This window comes from Podarcis pityusensis, assembly GCF_964106645.2.
Source record: "Podarcis pityusensis genome assembly, chromosome: 14".
Lineage (NCBI taxonomy): Eukaryota > Metazoa > Chordata > Lepidosauria > Squamata > Lacertidae > Podarcis > Podarcis pityusensis.
In genome coordinates this window covers 1,018,517-1,038,838 of record NC_138039.1, presented here as the reverse complement: position 1 = coordinate 1,038,838, position 20,322 = coordinate 1,018,517, and the positions used below count along the sequence as shown (strand labels likewise).

Sequence of the window (20,322 nt, the reverse complement as noted above, 5' to 3'; positions counted from 1 at the left end):
TCCCCAAGCACAGAACTGGTTCAGCACTGGTGTTATCTGCTCTGATCATCTGACCCTCAGTCAGCGCAGAAACAGCAACATTCCACACCACTGGCATTTCCAGGTCATTATATTTTATTTCTATTTCATTTATTAGACTGACATACCACCCTTCATCCTAAGATCTAAGGGCAGGTCACAAGATAAAAATACAAAGTAAAAGCACAAATAAAAAGTTAAAACAAAAGCAACAAACCAATACCCCCCCCTTCCACAAACACATTTAAAAGCCTGTAGAATATCAATCAGCCAGAGGCCTGGTTGAAGAGGAATGTTTTTGCCTGTCACCTAAATGAAGGCACCAGGCAAGCCTTCTTGGGGAGAGCATTCCACAGACGGGGAGCCACTGCAGAAAAGGCCCTGTTCTTGTGTTGCCACCTTCTGGTTCTCTTGTGGAGGAGACACATGAAGAAGGGCCTCAGAGGATGATCTCAGGGTCCGGATTGGCTTATGTGGGGAGAGGCGGTTCTTGAGGTATAATGATCCTGAGCGATTTTCAAAGGCAGCCCCACACAGAATGCGTTGCAGCTGTCTAGCCTGGGTAGAACCAATGCATGCATGGCTGAGGGCAGGCCTCCTTCCTCCTGGGGGAGCTGGCCACACTGGGAAAAGGAACCAACGGGCACCTCCCCTCTGCCACCCTTCTCTCCTGCGGGCTGAAAGGGAGAGGGGCAAATTGAAGAGAGATGCCGGGCACAGCAGCCGAGAGGTGGCAAGAGGGGCACCTGCAGCCTTGGCGCAGAGGCTTTCGAGGTGTGGCTGCTGCCTCTGGTCACTGGCCAGAGCATGGGGAGAGTCTCTCTTCCTTCACCCTGCGGCAGGGGCTTGGGCCTGGACTGAGAGGGGTGGCGGAATGCCGGGCCTTGAGAGTTCCCTGGCAGTTGGAGCCACGTCCGTTGCGGAACAGAAGGGGGACCCCAAGTGCTCCTGCTGCCCTGGGGTGAGCTGTCTCAGGGCCACGGCAGGGGAGAGAACCAGCCCCAGCTATGCAAGAGAGTTCTCAGCAGAGAGCGGCTGCAGCAGGAGAAGTGAACCAGTCTCCAGGCTTGGCGGAAGCTGGCTCTTCCTTGGCACTGGCTTGTTTTGGGGACGAGGCACTGGCAGACAAGCTGAGTTAGACCCTTAGAGCTGGTTGGGGAAGTCCCTTGCCCAGGTGAGTGAGTGGCGAGGGCGGAGTGGAGCGTGGCCGCCTGCCAGCTGGGAGAGGGGGGCGGGAGTAGCTCACGGCCACCACCACTGCTGAGTTCTCTCCCCAGTAGGGTTAAAAGGGTGCTGGAAGGAGCTCTAGACCAGACCAGCCAGAGGCAAATGATGTGCTTGTCGTCTGGGGAGCAGACATTTGTCACCCCACCCCAAAAGGCCCCAAAGGTCCTATCCTGCTCTGGATTGCTGCTGCTGCTGCTCTGTTGAAACCCTCCCCCCACAAAACGCAAGAGGATGTAAGGCAGAAAATACCACTTCTCCAAAATCTGCTGCTCAGAACCAGGGGTCCCTGGCACTGCCCGTCCAGTGGGCGAGTTCCTGCCTGCCTTTCCCCAGGCAGGATAGTGTGTGCCGGTGCATTTACGGTGGCAGGGAGGAGAGGGTCACTGCTCAGAACCACTTCCCCCCCACCTGGTGCCGATGGGAATTCTGGGCCAGAACATCTGAAGAGCACCAAGCTGGGGGAGGCAGAGTTAGAAAAGGTTGTTCTCCCAGAAGACAAGTTGTTGGTCTGATAAAGGATGCTCTGGCAGCCAGGTGCTAAAGGACAATAGTTGGGCTGGGCTCTAAGTGCATCGGAGCCGACCTGCTCCCCAAGAACAACTCCGTCTTGCAGACCCAGCCGGGCTTCAGGGTGCCACCAACACTCTTCTGCTCAGGTCCTGCAGAGACCAAGGAGACTTGAGCCAGGCCTCTGGCCTGCCCTTCCGGTGCCCCCCCCCAGGGCCTCAGTGGGGAGAGGGGCCTTGACCAGCACCTGCTGCCTGGGGGGGGGGAGAAATGGCACACACACCTGCACAGCACAGGCTCCTCCCCACCCTTTTGAAAGTAAAAGGGGCACCAGCTGCAAAGGGGCAGGGAACCAGTCAGGTAAGATGAGGAGGCAGCTGGAGAAGAGCTGGTGAGGAAAGGGCCAGCCCAACTATTAGGGAAGGGGAAAGTCCATCTCAGGATTTGGGCTTTGCGTGTCCTGAAGGGGCTGCAAGTTGCTGGGGACTCCTAATGTATTATTATTGTATTTTTACCCCACTTGTGGGGTTTTCTGCCCCTTGGCTCTTCAGAAACAATACTGGACTCTGCTTAACTTTGCAAATGTGCTGGCAGCCTTTTTGCTGCACCACTAGGTAACCTTGAGTCATCCGTGTCACCCACGGAAGAAATCATCTTCCTTGCCTAATTTTAAGGTTTTTATCGCCAGCATGGATGTAGGGCCTATGTAAATTTAAGCAGCCTCAGAGTGGGTATGATGTTAATATCAGTAATAAATAAATACCCCTGCATTCCAACTGCAGTTGGCACGAAAGCCACAATTAAATGCCCCAGGTCCCCGCTGGGCAGAGGGTGCCTGTCCCTGCTGGCCCCGATCCGTGTGCGCTGTGCAGATCCTGGTCCAGAAGGGCCAGAGGTTTCCCAGAAGAGCCTCTGACAGTGCCGGGCTCTTCCTCTGGGCAAGGCCGGGCTCCTGCGGGTGTTTACTGGCGAGCAACGGAGCCGTTTTCCTCCAGGAAAGGCTGCTGCGATGGAGCCTCGCGGCGCGCCTCTCGCGCTTACTCCGTTCCCTTTGCAACCAGAGCGCAGATGGGAAGCTCCTCGGGGCAGAGCCCGCGCTTGGCGGGGGGGGGGGGTGGTGTCCGAGCCCGCGGCGACTGCCGCCCGAAGGCCACGCGGGTGGCTTCCCCTCGGAAGTTGGGGGGTGGCCCCTCGGGGGCCGCCCGGCCCGCCCGGCCGCCCGTGCGCTCCTGCTGGGCTGCTCCGTGCCAAGCCGTCAGCTGATGGGCCGCATCACCCCGTAGTGGCGCAGGCAGCCGCGGGCCGGGCGGGCGGCGGGGCGGGCGGGCGCGGGGCCAGGCGAGGCGCGGGGGCCGCGGGGGCGGCGGGCGGGGCGCGCGCGGGCCGGGGCGGCCGGGGGGGCGGCGGCGGGGCGCGGGGGCCGCGGCAAATAGTCCTTTGTTTACATGGGCCGGCGGCTGGCGGAGGCGGCGCCGGCGGGGAGGGAGCGCTGCGCTCGCACCAGCTGTTTCCCGCCTTGAGGAGACGCGCACAGAGGAGCCGGAGCCGCACGGAGGAGCGAGCGAGCGAGCGAGCCGAGGAGGAGCAGCGGCGCCGCCGGGCGGGCGACGGACACGCACACGCCGCCGCCAACGCCGCCGCCGCGCCCCCACGCGCGCCCCCGCAGCCCCCGCGCCGCCTGCCCGGCCCCGATCCCCGCGGGCGCCGCTCCCTCCCTCCCTCCCTCCCTCCCTCCGCCTGCCGCGCGCCCCGGCCGGGCATGGAGTACTTCATGGTGCCCGCGCAGAAGGTGCCGTCGCTGCAGCACTTCAGGAAATCCGAGAAGGAGGTGATCGGCGGGCTGTGCAGGTGGGTGCGCGCCCCGCCGAGCCCGGGAAACGGGCAGCCGCGCAGGGCCGGGCCGGGGGGGGGGGGGAGAGAGAGCGGCACCGAGCGACGGGCCGGCCGAGCGGGGGAGCCTCCGCTGCCCGGGACCCCCGTGCGCTCCGGGCCGGGGCTGCGCGGGGAGGGCGGCGGGGTCTCCCTCGGGACGCGCCCGGTCGCCCCCCGGAGCGGCGGAGGGCCGCTGGCGGGAGCACGTGGGTCTGTTTGCAGGCAGAGCGGGCGCCCCGGCCATGCTGCCGCCGCCGCCGCCGACCTGCTGCGCCCGCTGCGCCTCCCTGGCTGCGCGCCCGGCCCGAGCCCCGGCGAGGGAGCGCGGCGGCGGCGAGGGGCTGCCGGGCCGGGCGGGCGGGCGCGGCGAGGGCGAAGGCGTGCAGCTGGGCGGGCGGGCGAGGGAGGGAGGGAGGAGGGCACAAGGCAGCCATGCCGCCGCCGCGGCTCCCTCGCCTTCCCCTCGGCGCGCCGCCTCCCCGGCGCCCCGCGGCCGGCCTCCCCCTGGGGCGGGGGGCTGTCGGGGCTGGGCGGCCGCCCCCTCGGGGCTCCCCGGGGCGCTGGTGCCGCCGCCCGGCCGCGTGGGGACTCCGGCGGCGGCGGCCGGGCCTAGCCTGGCGGTGACTGTGCAGCCTCCGAAGGGGCGGGCCTTTCCGCCGCGGGCTGCCGGGACATGTAGTGCTGCGCTCGGCCGGGCCACGCTGCCGCCGCCGCCGCCGCCGCTCCGCACAAAGGCGCCCGGGCGCTCCGGGCCAGCCGCGCACGTGGCTGGGGCTGCGGAGGCCGCGCGGGGAAGGCCTGGCCTGCTGCTTTGCAGGGCCGGCGCGCTCCTCGCCCGGCGGGCCGCCTTTGTGCCCGGGGCAGCGGGGAGGGAAGGGAGCCGAGGAGCGGCCGCAGCCAGACAAAGGGAGCCCGGGACCCTTCGCCGCGCTCTTGCCGCTCTGCTCCCGGGGCGCCCTTGGACGGGAGGGCGGCGGCGGGGACGCGGGACCCCCTGCCTGCGGAGGAGGGGGCTGCTCAGTGGGGCAGCTCGGCTGAGCTCCTGCGGCCAGAGCGCGGGGCAGGGCGGGCTGGTCGGGGCAGAGGGTCCAGCGCTGCTGGGGGGGGGTGATTCCGCTCCAAATTTTGGCCCTGGCCGCTGCCCGTCTGGCCGGCCCCCCAGACTCTTTTCCCGCCACATACACCTGGCTTACCTGCCCCCCCCGCCTTTTATGCATTGGCAAACGGTGGCTTTCAGGTGCCAGCTGGAGCCCAGGGACCGCGGGATTTGAACCCATCACAAATGGTGGTGGTGGGATTCCTCTGCGCGTCCAGGTGGCCTCCCGCGACCCCTCCCTCTTGCTCCCAGGTAGCGGCCAGTTGCACATTCCTCCTCTGGGTTCTCTGAGCGCCAGCAGAGAGCATTTCTGCCTGGTCCAAGATCTCAGTCCGGAGCAGAGGAGAGTTTTTCTAAAGAGTTGGAGGAGGTCTAAAAGACCAGCGCCTTGCAGGATGGACTGAAGTCAAACAGCTGTTCAGGCTCTTGGCCCTGTGCTGGGAACCTGCTTGACCAAAGGCCCCTTGAAGGTTGGCTCCTTAAATTGATATCTGCAGTCTACACACAATGTACAAAGAAAGGAATAAAGCAATTGTGTAAAAAGCACCCCCAGTTTGTCTCTAGCCCAGCTCTCCTGCCAAACCTGGAGCTCACCCCCCACCCCCGCCTGGTGAGGGTCTTGTGCTGGGAGACAGTCCTGCAGCTGTGAGTTGACTTTATATTGAATAGTTGGGCATATTAAAAAACTTTTCTGTCTTAACTCTTTGGTATGACCCAAAGTGATTTTTTGTTTATTTAAAAAAGTAATTGCTGCATATTAGTTGGCCTGAGGCCCAGCACATCCCTGGATCAGCTCTCCATTCAGGGGGGATAATGTATCGCTTGTTGGCTGCAGCCAGACAGGTCGCATCCTTTTCCTCCTCCCAGCTCCCTGCGGGTCCCTCTAGGCAATGGTTCTGAGGCTTTGGGGCAGCTTGTGCCATTCAGGTTGGAGTTAGCCTGCCAGCCTGAGCCCTCTAAGGCGTGAACCTGCCTGGGACCGGATGGGTCCCCATCTCTCCATGGGAGCACTCGAGTTCCCAGGCTGCAGGGATCTGCTTTAGAGGCCAACACGGTGTTAACGTTTCATTTAAAGGCATTAAAAGAAAACGAGCCCCTGCTCATTTCTCAGGACAGGACCCAACCGGGCATTTCAGTCAAATTGTGTGTGATTTGGGCAGGCAGGCAGGCGGGATCTCACTCTGTGCCAAATCAGACCCTTTGTCCTCTTTGCAATGGTGTGTCCTGACTTCCCCCATCCCTGGCTGTTGGCTGTGCTGACCAGAGCGGGCAGGAGCTTTAGCCCAAGACCCTCTGGGCAGCCACGGCATCCCCCAGCCCTGGGGCCCGCTGGCGGGCAGCCGTTCTCCAGGGGTGCAGGGCCACAGAGGGACTGAGCCTCCCTTAAAGCTGCTCGTCTCCCCCGCAGCCTGGCCAACATCCCACTGACCCCAGAGACGCAAAGGGACCAGGAGCGGCGGATACGCAGGGAGATCGCCAACAGCAATGAGCGGCGCCGCATGCAAAGCATCAACGCAGGGTTCCAGTCGCTGAAGACCCTCATCCCACACACGGATGGGGAGAAGCTCAGCAAGGTAAGGGTCAGGCGCACAAAGCCCTTTCCTCACCGGGGCTGCCTGCTAGTCCTTTCTGGAGACTTCTGTGCTGTACCACGTATGACCCCCCCCCCAAAAAAAAAAATTGCTGGTGATTGTGGCAGCGGACAGGGGTTGGGATGGGGAGCAGCTGGGCTTGGCATTTTCTGTGTCCCAGATGCAAGGAGCTTGGCTGGAGGCTCCTGTCTCCAGGATTCCACTTGAGTTTAACCTTAGTACTAAGTCTAGCTGCTGCGCGATAGAGAGGTCCTCTTAGGGAGCAGGATTTGGTTAGAAACTGGAAACAGAGAGGAGGAATCAATGGGCAGTTCTCCCAATGGAGAGAGGTAGAAAGTGGAGTCCCCCAAGGATAGGTATGGGGGCTTTTTAATTTGTTCATAAACAATCTTGTGCTCAATGTGAGCACTGAGGTGGCCAAGTCTGCCAATGGCACTAAATTGTTGAGGGTGGTTGAACCAGGAAGAGAAGAGCTTTGAAAGGAGCGAATGGATGGTAAAATCACAAATGCAGTTCAGTGTGCAATGGACACTTGGGTTGCGAACGCGATCCGTGTGGGATGCACATTTGCAACTCGCAGCGTTTGCAACCCACATCTGTGCACGCGCGGGTTGCGATTCGGCGCTTATGCGCAAAGCGCAATTTAGCACTTCTGCGCATGCGTGACCGCCGAAACCTGGAAGTAACCCGTTTCAGTACTTCCGGGTTTCGGCGGTCCGCAACCTGAAAAAACGCAACCTGAAGCGGCTGTAACCCAAGGTATCACTGTATAAACAAAGGTAAAGTGATGCATGTTTGGGCAAAAAATAATGTTAATTTCACATAGATGCTCCTGGGGTCTGAACTGATGGTTGTGGCAGCTGGCTCAAAGATGATGTTGACCCAGTGATCTGCAGCTGTAAAAAGGCAAATTCCATGCTAGGGATCTTTAGGAAAGGAATAGAAAACAACACTGCCACTACCATAAGGCCATCGTTCAAATGATGCGGCTGCATTTGGAATACTGTGTACAGTGCAGGCCAGCTCTCCTCAAAAGGGGTATTGTAGAGTTCAAAACAGGGCCGCCAATATCTCAAGGGGATGGCAAGAGTCCCCTATGAGGAAAGGTCCAAGCACTGTCTTTTTTAAAGCCCACCTCCAGGTTGGTCAGTCACCAGCTCTCAGCCTGAGCTTCCTCACGGAGCTCTTATGAGGATAAAATTGGGGTGGAGGGAGAAGAGACCCTCTGGGCTGCCTTTTCTGCTCCTTGGAGCAAAGGCAGGAGGAGAACCAACACCCCCATATAGAGGCCCTCAGGAGTCATCTCAGGAAGCCCAAGGCTGGGAGGCTCAGGACGGGCAAAAGGAAGGAGGAATTTTTCACGCAGCGCAGTGAAACTGTGGAACTCGCTGTACCGCTTAATATATTAAAATCATATCTAAGCAGCGTATCAATAACTGAAGCAGCAGCAGACAACTTAAAATATTACAAAAAGCACACAGCTATATATAGAAATAGGGGACGCGGGTGGCGCTGTGGGTTAAACCACAGAGCCTAGGGCTTGCCAATCAGAAGGTCGGCGGTTCGAATCCCCACGACGGGGTGAGCTCCCGTTGCTCGGTCCCTGCTCCTGCCAACCTAGCAGTTCGAAAGCACGTCAAAGTGCAAGTAGATAAATAGGTACCGCTGCGGCGGGAAGGTAAACGGCGTTTCCGTGTGCTGCTCTGGTTTGCCAGAAGCGGCTTAGTCATGCTGGCCACATGACCCGGAAGCTGTCTGCGGACAAACGCCGGCTCCCTCAGCCTATAGAGCAAGATGGGCCAGGTTGCTCACTGGAGCACGGCGGTTTGAGCATCTTACACCGATCCTGGCCCAACTGCACTGACTGCCAATTAATTTCAGGGCCCAATTCCAAATGCTGGTTTTGACCTAGAAATCCTTCAACGGATCAGGACTGCAATACCTCAAGAAATGCCTCTTTCCATGTGAACCTACCTAGACCTTCTTGGCGTGTCTCCTCCACAGGAGGTCCGTAGGGTGGCAACATGAGAAGAGGGCCTTTTCTATGGTGGCTCCACATTTGTGGAATGCTTTCCTCAGAGAGGTTCGCCTGGCGCCTTCATCCTACACCTTCAGGTGCCAGACAAATGTGTTTGTGGGAGGAGGATATAAATGTTTTAACTATTTATTTTGCACATCTATTTTGCATTTTGATGATGATGATAATACATGCTGGATGTTCTGTTTGACTCTGCACCCCCTCACCTTCCAATTGCCCCTCCCCAGGCAGCGATTCTCCAGCAGACAGCAGAGTACATCTTCTCTTTGGAACAGGAGAAGACACGTTTGCTGCAGCAGAACGCCCAGCTCAAGAGGTTCATCCAGGTATCTGCTGAGGCTGCTCCCTCGTGTGTGTGTGTGTGTGTGTGTGTGTGAGAGAGAGAGAGAGAGAGAGAGAGAGAGAGAGAGAGAGCTTATAACATTCCAGACTGGGGTGGGGGGTTGCTCCTCTATGCATAGAGGGTGGGGGGCCTCTGCATGTGATCCTTTTCTCCTTGGAGCTGCCACAAGCCTGTGGCTTGCTTTGCGTGGCTGAGCCTCTTGGTCGCCGCTTGGCTGCATTAGAGAGGAAGTGGAGGGCAGGCCGTCTCTCTCTCCCCGGGCTCCCCATCCCTGATGCTCACGCTGCGTCTGCTTGGCCAGGAGTTCAGCGGCTCCTCCCCGAAGCGGCGGAGGGCGGAGGACAAAGACGAGGGCATCGGGTCCCCAGACATCTGGGAGGACGAGAAGGCTGAGGACCTCCGCCGGGAGATGATTGAGCTGCGCCAACAGCTGGACAAGGAGCGCTCCGTCCGCCTGATGCTGGAGGAGCAGGTGAGAGGATGGGGGCATCGCCTGTGCCGTGGGGTCTCCGTGGGCTTGGCTGGGAGGGGAGATTGCTTGGATCGCTTCCCTGGCCCCACAGTCAGGAGGAGCAACCTCCCAGGGCCGCATCCTTCAGGGTGTTGTCAAACCAGTGAAGGCCCCAGAATGTTTCTGGAGGAACAGAGAGAAAAGAGTAGCAGGTTTGGCCAAGGAATTTGGTTTCCCTTGCGAATGGGGTTCAGAACAGGATGTGCCCATTGTGCACCCGACTGGCACACTGAGTGCCTGGCCCTCTCTGCGGCCCTTGTGGGGTGTTGCCGTGCCCTCCCAGCCCATGACAGGGCCTTCTTCTCCTGCTCCCCCGGCAGGTGCGCTCCTTAGAGGCCCACATGTACCCCGAGAAGCTGAAGGTGATTGCGCAGCAGGTTCAGCTCCAGCAGCAGCAGCAGGAACAGGTGAGGCTCCTGCACCAGGAGACACCTGAGCACCAGCAGCAGGGCCGCCCCCAGGTGAGTGCGCGGCTTGCCTCCCACCCAGCCCCCTTGTGATGCAGCTGGGGGGGCAGCGCTCTTGCCCCAGCCCCCCAGAGCCCCCTGGGAGACTCGCGGGGGCTGAAATCCAAGGGAGTTGGACGGCGCCTCCCGCAGGAGGGCTCTGCATTCGCCTGGGGGCCTGGGGGGCCTGGCTGCTGCAGCAATGCTTCCTTCCCCCCGGGAGGGTCCTTGCACACCTGGGCAGGCAGGAGTCTCGGGGGCTCCATCCCCGGCAAGCCGCTGCCACTCGGCCAGGTTCCACGCATCCGTAGCTGCCGAGCGTTTGGCAAGAGGCTTTCCCTTGCAGCTCCGGCTGGAATTGGGGGGCAGGGGTCTTGCGGGAACTGCCCTCCCCTCCGTGGCATAGCCCCTGCAGGCCTGGCTGCCGCTTCTGTGGTCCTTCTGCGGTGCTGGGAAATCTCAGCTGCCTTTTGCAGCTCTTGACGGTGGGGCGAAACCGCAGGGCGGGAGAAGGGTCTGGTGCTCATATTCGGCTCATGAGCTTCCCCAAGTGGGCGCCTGCTGTCAAAACAGAATGATGGACTCTAGGTGGGCCAATGCCCTGATGCAATATGCCCTTCTTACCTTCTTATGTCTGCTTGCCTGGGTCGCCCCCTTGCCACATCTTCTTGGAGGTGACGGGGGGCCTTGCTGTCCCCAGGTCCCTCCTGGAGGATGGGGGGATGGTGCACCCTGTACTGACTCTGGGCTTCCCCTGCAGGGAGAGGCCTGAAGCCATGTAGTCACTTCCACCCCTGGGGTCTGCCTCTTCCAAGCCCTTGCTCCACGAGTTCAAGCTGCAGGGGGAGCGTTGGGGGGGCACAGCGTAGGCCACCTGCCTGCAACAAAGCCCAGCCCATGCTGCTGCCTTTGTGCTTGGGGGGGGGGTGTGGTGTAGTGGTTAAGAGCGGTAGTCTTGTAATCTGGTGAACCGGGTTCGATTCCCGGCTCCTCCACATGCAGCTGCTGGGTGACCTTGGGCCAGTCACACTTCTTTGAAGTCTCTCAGCCCCACTCACCTCACAGAGTGTTTGTTGTGGGGGAGGAAGGGAAAGGAGAATGTTAGCCGCTTTGAGACTCCCTAGGGTAGTGATAAAGCGGGATATCAAATCCAAACTCTTCTTCTGGGAGGCCAAGGCTGCAGCCTCCGCTCTCCCCTCCAGACGTGGCCATGTGGGGCCTGAGTCCCCCTGGACAAAGGGAGACCCGCCCCCTGTCAGGAGCCAGGAGTGGCTCGTAGCTGCCTCTCTAGGCCAGAGCCAACTCCCTGCCCCGAGGTCTTATCTGCTCCAGGCTCAGCCATTCTGCCTCTGACTGCAGGACCTTCTTAGAGGCAGCCCCTGGTGACACGACTGGTCTCTTTTTCTCTCCCCCCGCAGCTCTTGTCGGCACACGGCCCCCCAGCCCCCACCCACCACCCGACTGTGATCGTGCCTGCGCCGCTGCCACCCTCTCACCACGTCACCGTGGTAACCATGGGCCCGTCCTCCGTGATCAACACTATCTCCACATCCAGGCAGAATCTGGATACCATCGTTCAGGTGAGACGGGGAGACCCGCGTCCGTGGGGGGGGGGGCAGGGGAGCGTTGGATTTGGACGCAGGAGGTCCCAGGTTCAGATCCCCAGTGGCATCCCTAGGGAGGGCAGGGAGGGATCCCCTGGGCCCGTGGGGATGGGCCAATGGCCTAGCTGGGCATTGGGCTGCAGAAGCGCTGCATGGCTCGAGTGAGTGAGCCAAGCCATATCCTGGAGACAACAACCAATCTGACTTTGAGGTGTCCTGCACCTGCCCTGGAAGACAGAAGCCCCCACAAATGCACCAAATTTTGCACCCCTGTGTCCTGTTTCCCTGGACGAGTGGTGTTAGTCGCTGTGTGACAAGCCCCCATAATATGATAATAATTCATTATTTCTACCCCGCCCAGCCGCCTTTTCCTCAGGGCCAGGCGAGGAAAGAGATGCTGGATCCTTCTAGAGCAGCTGGGGGGGGCTCAGGGGGGCAGCCCTCTATAGAGAACCTCTAAGCCTGGCGGGAGATGGAGGTGTCTCATCTGTGTGCAATTTTGGGTGTGGTTTGTCTGCTATTTTTGAGACGCACTCCTGTTAGAAAATGCCGCAGGGTCTCGTGGCTCCTTTTTCTTAGCAGAAAGCTTCTGTGGAAGTGGTCTGAGGTCCGCAAAATCTTAGACCCTGTGGCGCTTTTGAAGTTTTGCTGCTCAACGGCCTCTCCTGGAGATCCCTTTGGGGTCAGGGGAAGGGAGAAGAGGGGGGACGCTCCCTTTCCCTGGGGCTGAATCCCCAGAAACGGAATCCAGGACCTTCTGCATGCAAAGCAGGTGCTCTAACCACTGAGCCTTCCTTGGACCTAATTCTGACCAGTCCCAGGCAGCTCAAAGGCTCTGGGATACGAAGGGGTTGGGGAAGGTCCCTCTGCAACCCTCCCACCTGCGTCTGAGACCTTGCAGAGCCCCTGAACTGGTTAGACCCTGCAGGACCCTCAGTCTGCCAGTGGACATAGCCAAGGACTTTTCCTAGAATCATAGAATCATAGAGTTGGAAGAGACCACAAGGGCCATCGAGTCCAACCCCCTGCCAAGCAGGAAACACCATCAGAGCACTCCTGACATATGGTTGTCAAGCCTCTGCTTAAAGACCTCCAAAGAAGGAGACTCCACCACACTCCTTGGCAGCAAATTCCACTGTCGAACAGCTCTTACTGTCAGGAAGTTCTTCCTAATGTTTAGGTGGAATCTTCTTTCTTGTAGTTTGGATCCATTGCTCCGTGTCCGCTTCTCTGGAGCAGCAGAAAACAACCTTTCTCCCTCCTCTATGTGACATCCTTTTATATATTTGAACATGGCTATCATATCACCCCTTAACCTCCTCTTCTCCAGGCTAAACATGCCCAGCTCCCTTAGCCGTTCCTCATAAGGCATCGTTTCCAGGCCTTTGACCATTTTGGTTGCCCTCCTCTGGACACGTTCCAGTTTGTCAGTGTCCTTCTTGAACTGTGGTGCCCAGAACTGGACACAGTACTCCAGGTGAGGTCTGACCAGAGCAGAATACAGTGGCACTATTACTTCCCTTGATCTAGATGCTATACTCCTATTGATGAGGCCCAGAATTGCATTGGCTTTTTTAGCTGCCGCGTCACACTGTTGGCTCATGTCAAGATTGTGGTCAACCAAGACTCCTAGATCCTTTTCACATGTACTGCTCTCAAGCCAGGTGTCACCCATCTTGTATTTGTGCCTCTCATTTTTTTTTGCCCAAGTGCTCTCTGATCTTAGGCAGCTCCTGGGAGCTTCTTTTCCGCAGACAGAGTCTTGGGTGTGTGTTGGGGGGCTTCAGGGGGGCCAGCTTGCTGTCTCACACTGGTGTCTCCCCCCCCAAAAAATCAGGCAATCCAGCACATCGAGGGGACACAGGAGAAGCGGCTGCTGGAGGAGGAGGAGGAGGAGGAGGAGCGCCGTCGTGCCGTCATCGTGACCCCTGCGCGGACCGGCCTGGAGCCCTCCAACTCGGACACGGCCTCCGACTCCGAGGCGGACGACAGCGACTCCATGGAGCACAGCAAGGCCGAGATGCCCTGACCCCCACCTGGCCGCGGGGGGCGGGCAGGCGGGCAGGGTGTGGGTGAGGGGACTATGGAGAAACTTGCGCTGAATTTTTTTACAAAATACCATGGAATTCGGGTCTCTTTTATGACCTTTCGATACTGTAAACGGGAGCGTTAGAACCTGCAGGGGCCAAATCCTTGCCCTCTTCAAAGCCAACGGGAAGGGGGGCGGAGGGGAGAGGGCAGCAGCGCGGGGGTTTTCAGAGTGCCTGGCCTGCGTGCGACCGTGTGGGGGCAGATTGGAGCCCCAAATACTCAGGGGGGAACGTTCATATAAATTGCCTGCGGCCACGCAGAGTGGCGGGTGCCCCCCATCTCCCGGCGCCCTCCTAGGCCCTGCTGGGTTGCCTTGCCTCCCCAGTCATCCCCCCTCCCAAATCTCTGCGATAGACTTCTCTGGGCCTCCTGTTTCCTCCCTGCTAGTTGGCCTTGCAAGGGCCCCTCAAGGTCTGCCCTGCCCGGGGCTTGGTTCCTTGGCATCACCCCCAGGGGAGGCAAAAGGACCCAGGGGGCGACGGAAGGTCTGCCCATAGCAGGGCCGGTGCCCACGCTGCCACCCCGGGGGCCCCTGCCTGCAGTCCCCTCCTGCATCACGGGACGGCAGGCTTCCCTCCGTTCTCGGGGCCAGTTCAGGTTTTTGGCCTTAGCTGCAGTCTGGGTGGGGGGTGTCCCTTTTCAAAGATGGCGCCGTTTCTGGGGTGGGCCTCAGCCTGCCACGTTGGCCACTTTTGGCTCCCCCCCACCCCCCGTGGCTTCTTTCCTCCTTTTTTTCGAAGCACTTAATCTGTTCCGTGGGTCCGACTGGGTCATGAGGGCGTGCGTGTTCTGTGATCGTTGCTTTTTGTTGCGTCCTTCCCCGTTCCCCCCCACCCAGCTTCCCCCAATTTGGCTAGAGGCCTAGGCCAGTGTTGTTTAGGGCTGTTGGTATTTGGTAGGTTCCTCCCCAGCCGCAGCTTTTCCTCAGTTCTTTCATTTTTTTATATGGTTTTTCTGTTTTGTTTTTGTTCTTTTTTTCTCTTTTTTTACAGTTTTCGGGTCTTCGTGTTCATTGAGATGCTATTATATTTTGTTAAGAAAGTGGGAAAAATGAGGCTTGTGCCTTTGTAAAGAAACAAAATAAAGTTTGTACTTTGTTTTTTAGATGCCTTTGTCTGGGGTGTTGGTCTTTGGGGTGCGGACTTGGGGGCGGCATCTTCTCCTCTCATTATTACAGTCATACCTCAAGTTAAAGTCGCTTCAGGTTGAGCGTTTTCAGGTTACACTCAGCTGCGACCTGGAAGTAATGGAATGTGTTACTTCCAGGTTTCGCCACTCGCGCATGCGCAGATGCTCAAAATGACATCATGCGCAGAAGCGGCGAATTGCGACCCGCAGACACGGGTTGCGTTCTGCTCTGGATGCGAACGGGGCTCTGGAACGGATCCCGTTCGCATCCAGAGGTACCACTGTATTAGAATTTATTACCCATCTTTCTCCCTAAGGCCTCAGGGCAGGGTTACAGCAAATTACTACTGCTACTACTACTACTACTACTACAGTGGTACCTCGGGTTACATACGCTTCAGATTACAGACTCCGCTAACCCAGAAATAGTGCTTCAGGTTAAGAACTTTGCTTCAGGATGAGAACAGAAATTGTGCTCTGGCGGCGCAGCGGCAGCAGGAGGCCCCATTAGCTAAAGTGGTGCTTCAGGTTAAGAACAGTTTCAGGTTAAGAATGGACCTCCAGAATGAATTAAGTTCTTAACCCGAGGTACCACTGTACTACTTTTGCCCTGATAGGGATTCAAGGTGGCTTAAAGATAAAAATAAGAACCTCTAAAACATAGGAAAAAAATAAAATAAAATAAAATAAAAAGATAGAATTATATGCAGTGGTACCTCACCAGTGTGGTGTAGTGCTTAAGAGCAGTGGACTCGTAATCTGGTGAACCGGGTTCGTATCTCCGCTCCTCCACATGCAGCTGCTGTGTGACCTTGGGCTAGTCACACTTCTCTGAAGTCTCCCAGCCCCACTCACCTCACAGAGTGTTTGTTGTGGGGGAGGAAGGGAAAGGAGATTGTTAACTGCTTTGAGACTCCCTAGGGTATCGATAAAGCGGGATATCAAATCCAAGCTCCTCCTCCTCTTCTTCCCGGTTTTCAAACGTAATCCGTTCTGGAAGACCATTTGACTTCTGAAACGTTTGAAAACTGAAGCAGTTACTTCCGGAAGCATTTACTTGCAGAAAACTCAAAACAGAAGCTGCGTTTCCTGTTCGACTTCCATGGCGCATACTTCCAGCTTTTTGGCGTTCGAAAACTGAAACGTTCAACTTCCGAGACGTTTGAAAACCAAGGTACCACTGTATATTTCTGGTATCCATCTGTCTCGAGAGACTGTGGAGTGTGCCTCTGGGGGTGAAGTCAAACCACTGGAGAATCACGGTGCCTGCTGTGGCTGCAGAGACAGGTAACTCAAATCTGCTGCCTTCTGCATTATTTTTGCTGCGTTAGCAGCACTGAAGTGACCCTCCGGGCACAAGCCTGGGCAGTGTGCATGGAGGTCCTGGGCCGCCCAGACAACAAGACCAGCCCCTCTTGGCCTCGCTGACGGGGTCCAAAGGAAAGCAGAGCAGGATGTTGGGCACCAGTTGCAGGAGTTGCTGGAAGGAGGCACACAAAGCACCACCCAGCCGTCTTAGGGACTCCACTCTGTATTTCTGTGGGATGTACCGTATTTTTCGCTCTATAGGACGCACTTTTTCCCTTCTAAAAAGTAAGGCAAAATGTGTGTGCGTCTTATGGAGTGAATGCAGGCTGCGCAGCTAAGCCCAAAGCCAGAACAGGGAGACGGAGCGCTGCATAGCACATGCAGAACCTGCTTTCTTGACCGTTTGACCCACTCTTGGTCTCTGCTCCATCTGCCATAGCTTGTCTTTGCATGCAGGAAAAGTCCTAGGTTTTGAGACCCAGCAGCTCCCCTCACCTGGTTGAGCCAGCTAGTTGAAGCCATGGCGGGATTGTGGCCGCTACCACATGCTGACTGATGGCTTCTAGGAGCCACAGTGGAGGGAGGGCAGGGTGGGGACCAAAGGTGGACAAACTACCCCAGAAGGAGCACAGTGTCCTCCCCACCAACATCCGATACACCCTTAAATTAAGAAACATTGATAGGAAAGTACAATATTAAAAACAGTGCAAAGCAACTTACGATCACCCAAAAATAAGGTGAGCTGTAAAAACATGACAACTCAAGGGTCAAAGGCAAGAAGTTGTGCAATGAAGGTGCCAGGCATGGCACTGTGGGGAGGGAGTCCCACAGCTCAAGGGCCACCACAGAGAAGGTCTCTCCTCCTGGGCAGCCACCCCCAAGCCCCAGAGGGTGGAGGAACAACCAAGAGGGCCCCCTTTACCAGTCTCGGCACCTGAGAGAGTGTAGGGAAGCAGGCAGCCTTGCAGGTATTTGGGGCCTGAGTCATTTGCGGCTTTGAACAGAAATGTGAGCACCTTGAATTGGGTCTGAAAACAAACAATGGCAGCACCTGTGCTGGGGGGGGGGGGGCTCTCACCTGCTCTCTGGCGCTGGAACCGCTTGGGCTCCCACTGTTCAAAGCAGCTCACTTGCTCCGTATCTGTTTGCTACAAGAGGTCACCTCACAGTCCTGGAAGGAGGGTGCAAGGTAAGTTGTGAGAACAGCCGAGAAGCAAAAAATGCACGCACAGGCAGGCACCCCTATAATATCGGGCTTGCGTGAATACTTCACTCTAATTTGGTTGTGCTTGGAATTGTATTCCTTTGCCTGCAGTTTCCGGGTTTCCCACCAGAGGGAGACATTCCAAAACGGCAACCTTGCGTAGGACAGGCATTGAAAGATGTCTAGGTGATGGCTCAGCACGTTTTAAAGTTCTTTCATGAAGCCATGGGGCAAAGGAATGCCCTCTGTCTCCTCCTGGGAACCCGTGACTGCCTTTTGGTCTAGTGTATGCCAGGAGGGGCCAGGACGTTTCCTTGTCTCAAGTGCACGTCTTCTTCTTTGGCGATCCCTCGTAGCTGAGTAAGATTGTCTTCCATAAACACGGTCTTAGCAGTGAGTCCATAAGTGACTGTGGAGGCCAGTTCTGGATCCACACATCCTTCCACAGTGGGGACATTGGTTTCCGGGTGGGAGTTGATCACTGTGGATTTGCCAAGCGTGCCTTCCTCTTAGCATGTTTCTCCCTTGCATCCTGAGTTTGAGTGTCTTCAAAGCCCACGACACCTCTTCTCCGACTGGAGTGATCGCAGACCAGTGTTTCCCAGTTGTCAGTGTTTATACTACATTTTTTAAGATTTGCCTTGAGACAGTCTTTAAACCTCTTTTGTTGATCACCAGCATTATGCTTTCCATTTTTAAGTTCGGAATAGAGTAGTTGCTTTGGAAGATGATCATCAAGCATCCGCACAACATGACCAGTCCAACGAAGTTGATGTTGAAGAATCATTGCTTCAACACTGGTGATCTTTTCTTCTGCCAGTACACTGATATTAGTTCACCTGTGATGTGTAAAAAAATTTGGAGACACCATTGATGGAATCTTTCGATCACACGTGACTCGCACGGGGAGCCCTGGGGTGCCTCTTCTGCTGGGGCCACCCCCTTGAAGGCTGCTCACTAGCTCAGGGGTGGTGCAGGAGGGGCTGGCCAGCAGCTGGGCAGAAAACCTTTGCCCCACAGTTCCAGAGGTCTTCATAGTGTGAGAAATAAAGGTAAGGAGAATTGTGCAACATGCGAATGTTCAAGTGTGCATCATGCAGTGCTGAGAGCCAAGCCTGCCAGCTGGTACTCTTCTCTTTTTCTTTTGGCATGGGGGGTGGTGGAGGGGGGGCACCTGCTTCTCTCCCAGCTCCACCCCAGTTTTCCCACATGCTGTTACTTGAATCCTGGGAAGAGAGCCCAGAGAGGACTCCCTGAACAATGTCCAAGGGGCTGTGCAGTTCATGCTCTGTGTGGAAGTGGATTTCTGTGCAGAGAGGACACAAACAGGCCCACCACCCAGAAAGGCAGGAGGGAAATGGGGGTGGCGGCGGTAGTGGGGTGTTGCACTGGAAAAGCCACACAGATGAGCCAAGGAAGAGGCAGGCATCCAGCTGGGGCTGATGGGGAACAGCTGCTTGCTTCCTGAAGGTTGCCCAGCGTGTGCCCAGGACTATGGAAGGCAGCCAGAGTCACTCGCTTGAAGTGCCACACCTTCTCCAGGACTATCTCTAGCTGCCTGGCCTCTTCTGCTGTTGGGTCCCAGGGTATGTCAGCACACATGTATGTATGTATGTATTCCCTTAAGGGATGCGGGTGGCGCTGTGGGGTAAACCACAGAGCCTAGGACTTGCCAATTAGAAGGTCGGCGGTTCAAATCCCCGTGACGGGGTGAGCTCCCGTTGCTCAGTCCCTGCTCCTGCCAACCTAGCAGTTCGAAAGAACGTCAAAGTGCAAGTAGATAAATAGGTACCGCTCCGGCGGGAAGGTAAACGGCGTTTCCATGCGCTGCTCTGGTTCGCCAGATGCTGGCCACATGACCCGTAAGCTGTACACTGGCTCCCTCAGCCAATAAAGCGAGATGAGCGCCACAACCCCAGAGTCGGTCACAACTGGACCTAACAGTCAGGGGTCCCTTTACCTTTATGTATTCCCTTGCATGTGAAGACAGGCTCTGCCCGATTGGGCGGATGAGACCAAGAGTGGGTCCTGTGGCCATGAAGGCAGCTTCTGCTGTAGAGGGAAGTGAGGGGCAGATGGGGCTCACCCTCCTGAGAAGGAAAACTCTAATCCTAAACCTCGGCTGCCTTGCAAGATATCTTTGGGAGAAGAAAAGACTCAGGAGGAAAACCCACATAAATCCAGAGTTGGATGAGCCTTCTGGCAACTCCTGCAGCCAAGCAGGTGCCAAACATCTTGCTCTGTTTTCCTTTGGATCCCATCTGTGCAGCCAAGAGGGGGGTCTTGTTGTCTGGGCAACCCAAGACCCCCATATGCTTGCACCCCGGATAGGTCACTTTGGTGCTGCCCCAATGCAGCAGTTTGGCTTCACCCCCGGAGGCACACTCCCTTGTTTCTTGAGAAAGACGGATGCCAACAAGAATCTATAGAGTGGGACAACCGGCAGGTGCATCTGCTGGGGAGGCGGGTACAGGCTTGCTGCTCCTTGTCTCAAGCACACCAGGCTGAGGAGCCTCCTTGGTTCTCCCAGTGGCCACCCCCGGTTTGCTCAAACTGCCCCTTCCCCTGTCTCCTTTGCGTAGTAGTCATGAGGAGAACTGGCCACTTGTTTATTTCTTTATTGCATAAATAGACCGCCTTTTTCTTTCCACGGAGCTCAAGGTCATGTACAGGGTTCTCCCCTTCTGCATTTAATCCTCACAATAGCCCTGCGAGGCAGCAGAGGCCGAGAGACAGTGACTGGCCTCAAGTCACCAAAGGAGTTTCATGGCCATGTTGAGGAACCCTGGTCTCTCCAGGGTCCTCACTGAGTCCCCACAACAACCCTGCGAGGCAGAGAGGGAAATGGTGACTGCCGCCGCCGCCACTCCAGTTCACACCCAGTGAGCTTCTTGGCTTCTTTGGTCTCTCCCAGCCCATAGCCCAGGACTCCTAGCCACTGTGCCCCACTGGTGCTGGCTGGAATGGCAATGGCCTACTTCAGCTGCAAGGATCCGTCTGCCTGCTTGCTGCTGCTCCTCCCCTCTCCCTACTTGGGCCTGGCTGCGCCTCCTGGGTGACTGACACGGGGCCTGAAGTGGCCGGGCAGGGAGGGGCCTCGGGCAGTCCAGCTCCAGGCACCATCTGTGCAGGCCCCTCTGCAGCCCAGCCGGCCAGCTGCCTGCTCCACAGCCTCCGCGGCAGAGACAGAGGGGTGGAAGGAGAGGCAGTTCCAGGCCACCACCATGCATGGATTGAGGCTCTTCTGCTGCTGCGTGGCCCCGATCCTGCTCCTTGGGGCGCGGGCAGGTAAGAGGCTTGTCCTGCCCCCTCCCGGGTCTCCCTCCTGCACCCCTGG

At 57.5% G+C, this 20,322-nt stretch overlaps 2 protein-coding genes and 1 long non-coding RNA gene across 5 annotated transcripts in view; 2 read left to right on the top strand and 1 right to left on the bottom strand.

Annotated features, from left to right (window-relative positions):
- Nucleotides 1-3,197: 3,197 nt before the first annotated feature.
- On the top strand, nucleotides 3,198-14,449 carry TFAP4 (transcription factor AP-4; the record flags this gene model as incomplete). Its single annotated transcript, XM_080981380.1, is given in 8 exon segments — nucleotides 3,198-3,225; nucleotides 3,228-3,600; nucleotides 6,129-6,294; nucleotides 8,578-8,676; nucleotides 8,995-9,165; nucleotides 9,525-9,665; nucleotides 11,069-11,230; nucleotides 13,092-14,449. Coding segments are annotated over 8 exon segments (1,332 nt in total). The 3' UTR covers nucleotides 13,284-14,449.
- LOC308463202 overlaps nucleotides 9,173-20,322 on the bottom strand; it is a 45,740-nt gene continuing 34,590 nt past the window's right edge. Inside the window, exon 4 of the long non-coding RNA XR_013979505.1 lies at nucleotides 9,173-9,327. This is a non-coding gene — a long non-coding RNA (uncharacterized lncRNA). The remainder of the gene's footprint in view (nucleotides 9,328-20,322) is intronic.
- The window catches only part of SRL (sarcalumenin), a 30,312-nt gene continuing 30,049 nt past the window's right edge, over nucleotides 20,060-20,322 (top strand). The window contains exon 1 of one of the 3 annotated variants that reach the window (XM_080981350.1): nucleotides 20,060-20,273. In XM_080981350.1, the coding sequence (XP_080837476.1) occupies nucleotides 20,210-20,273 (64 nt within the window). In that variant the 5' untranslated portion in view covers nucleotides 20,060-20,209. The remainder of the gene's footprint in view (nucleotides 20,274-20,322) is intronic. The other 2 variants (XM_080981351.1, XM_080981352.1) reach the window with 2 other exon arrangements.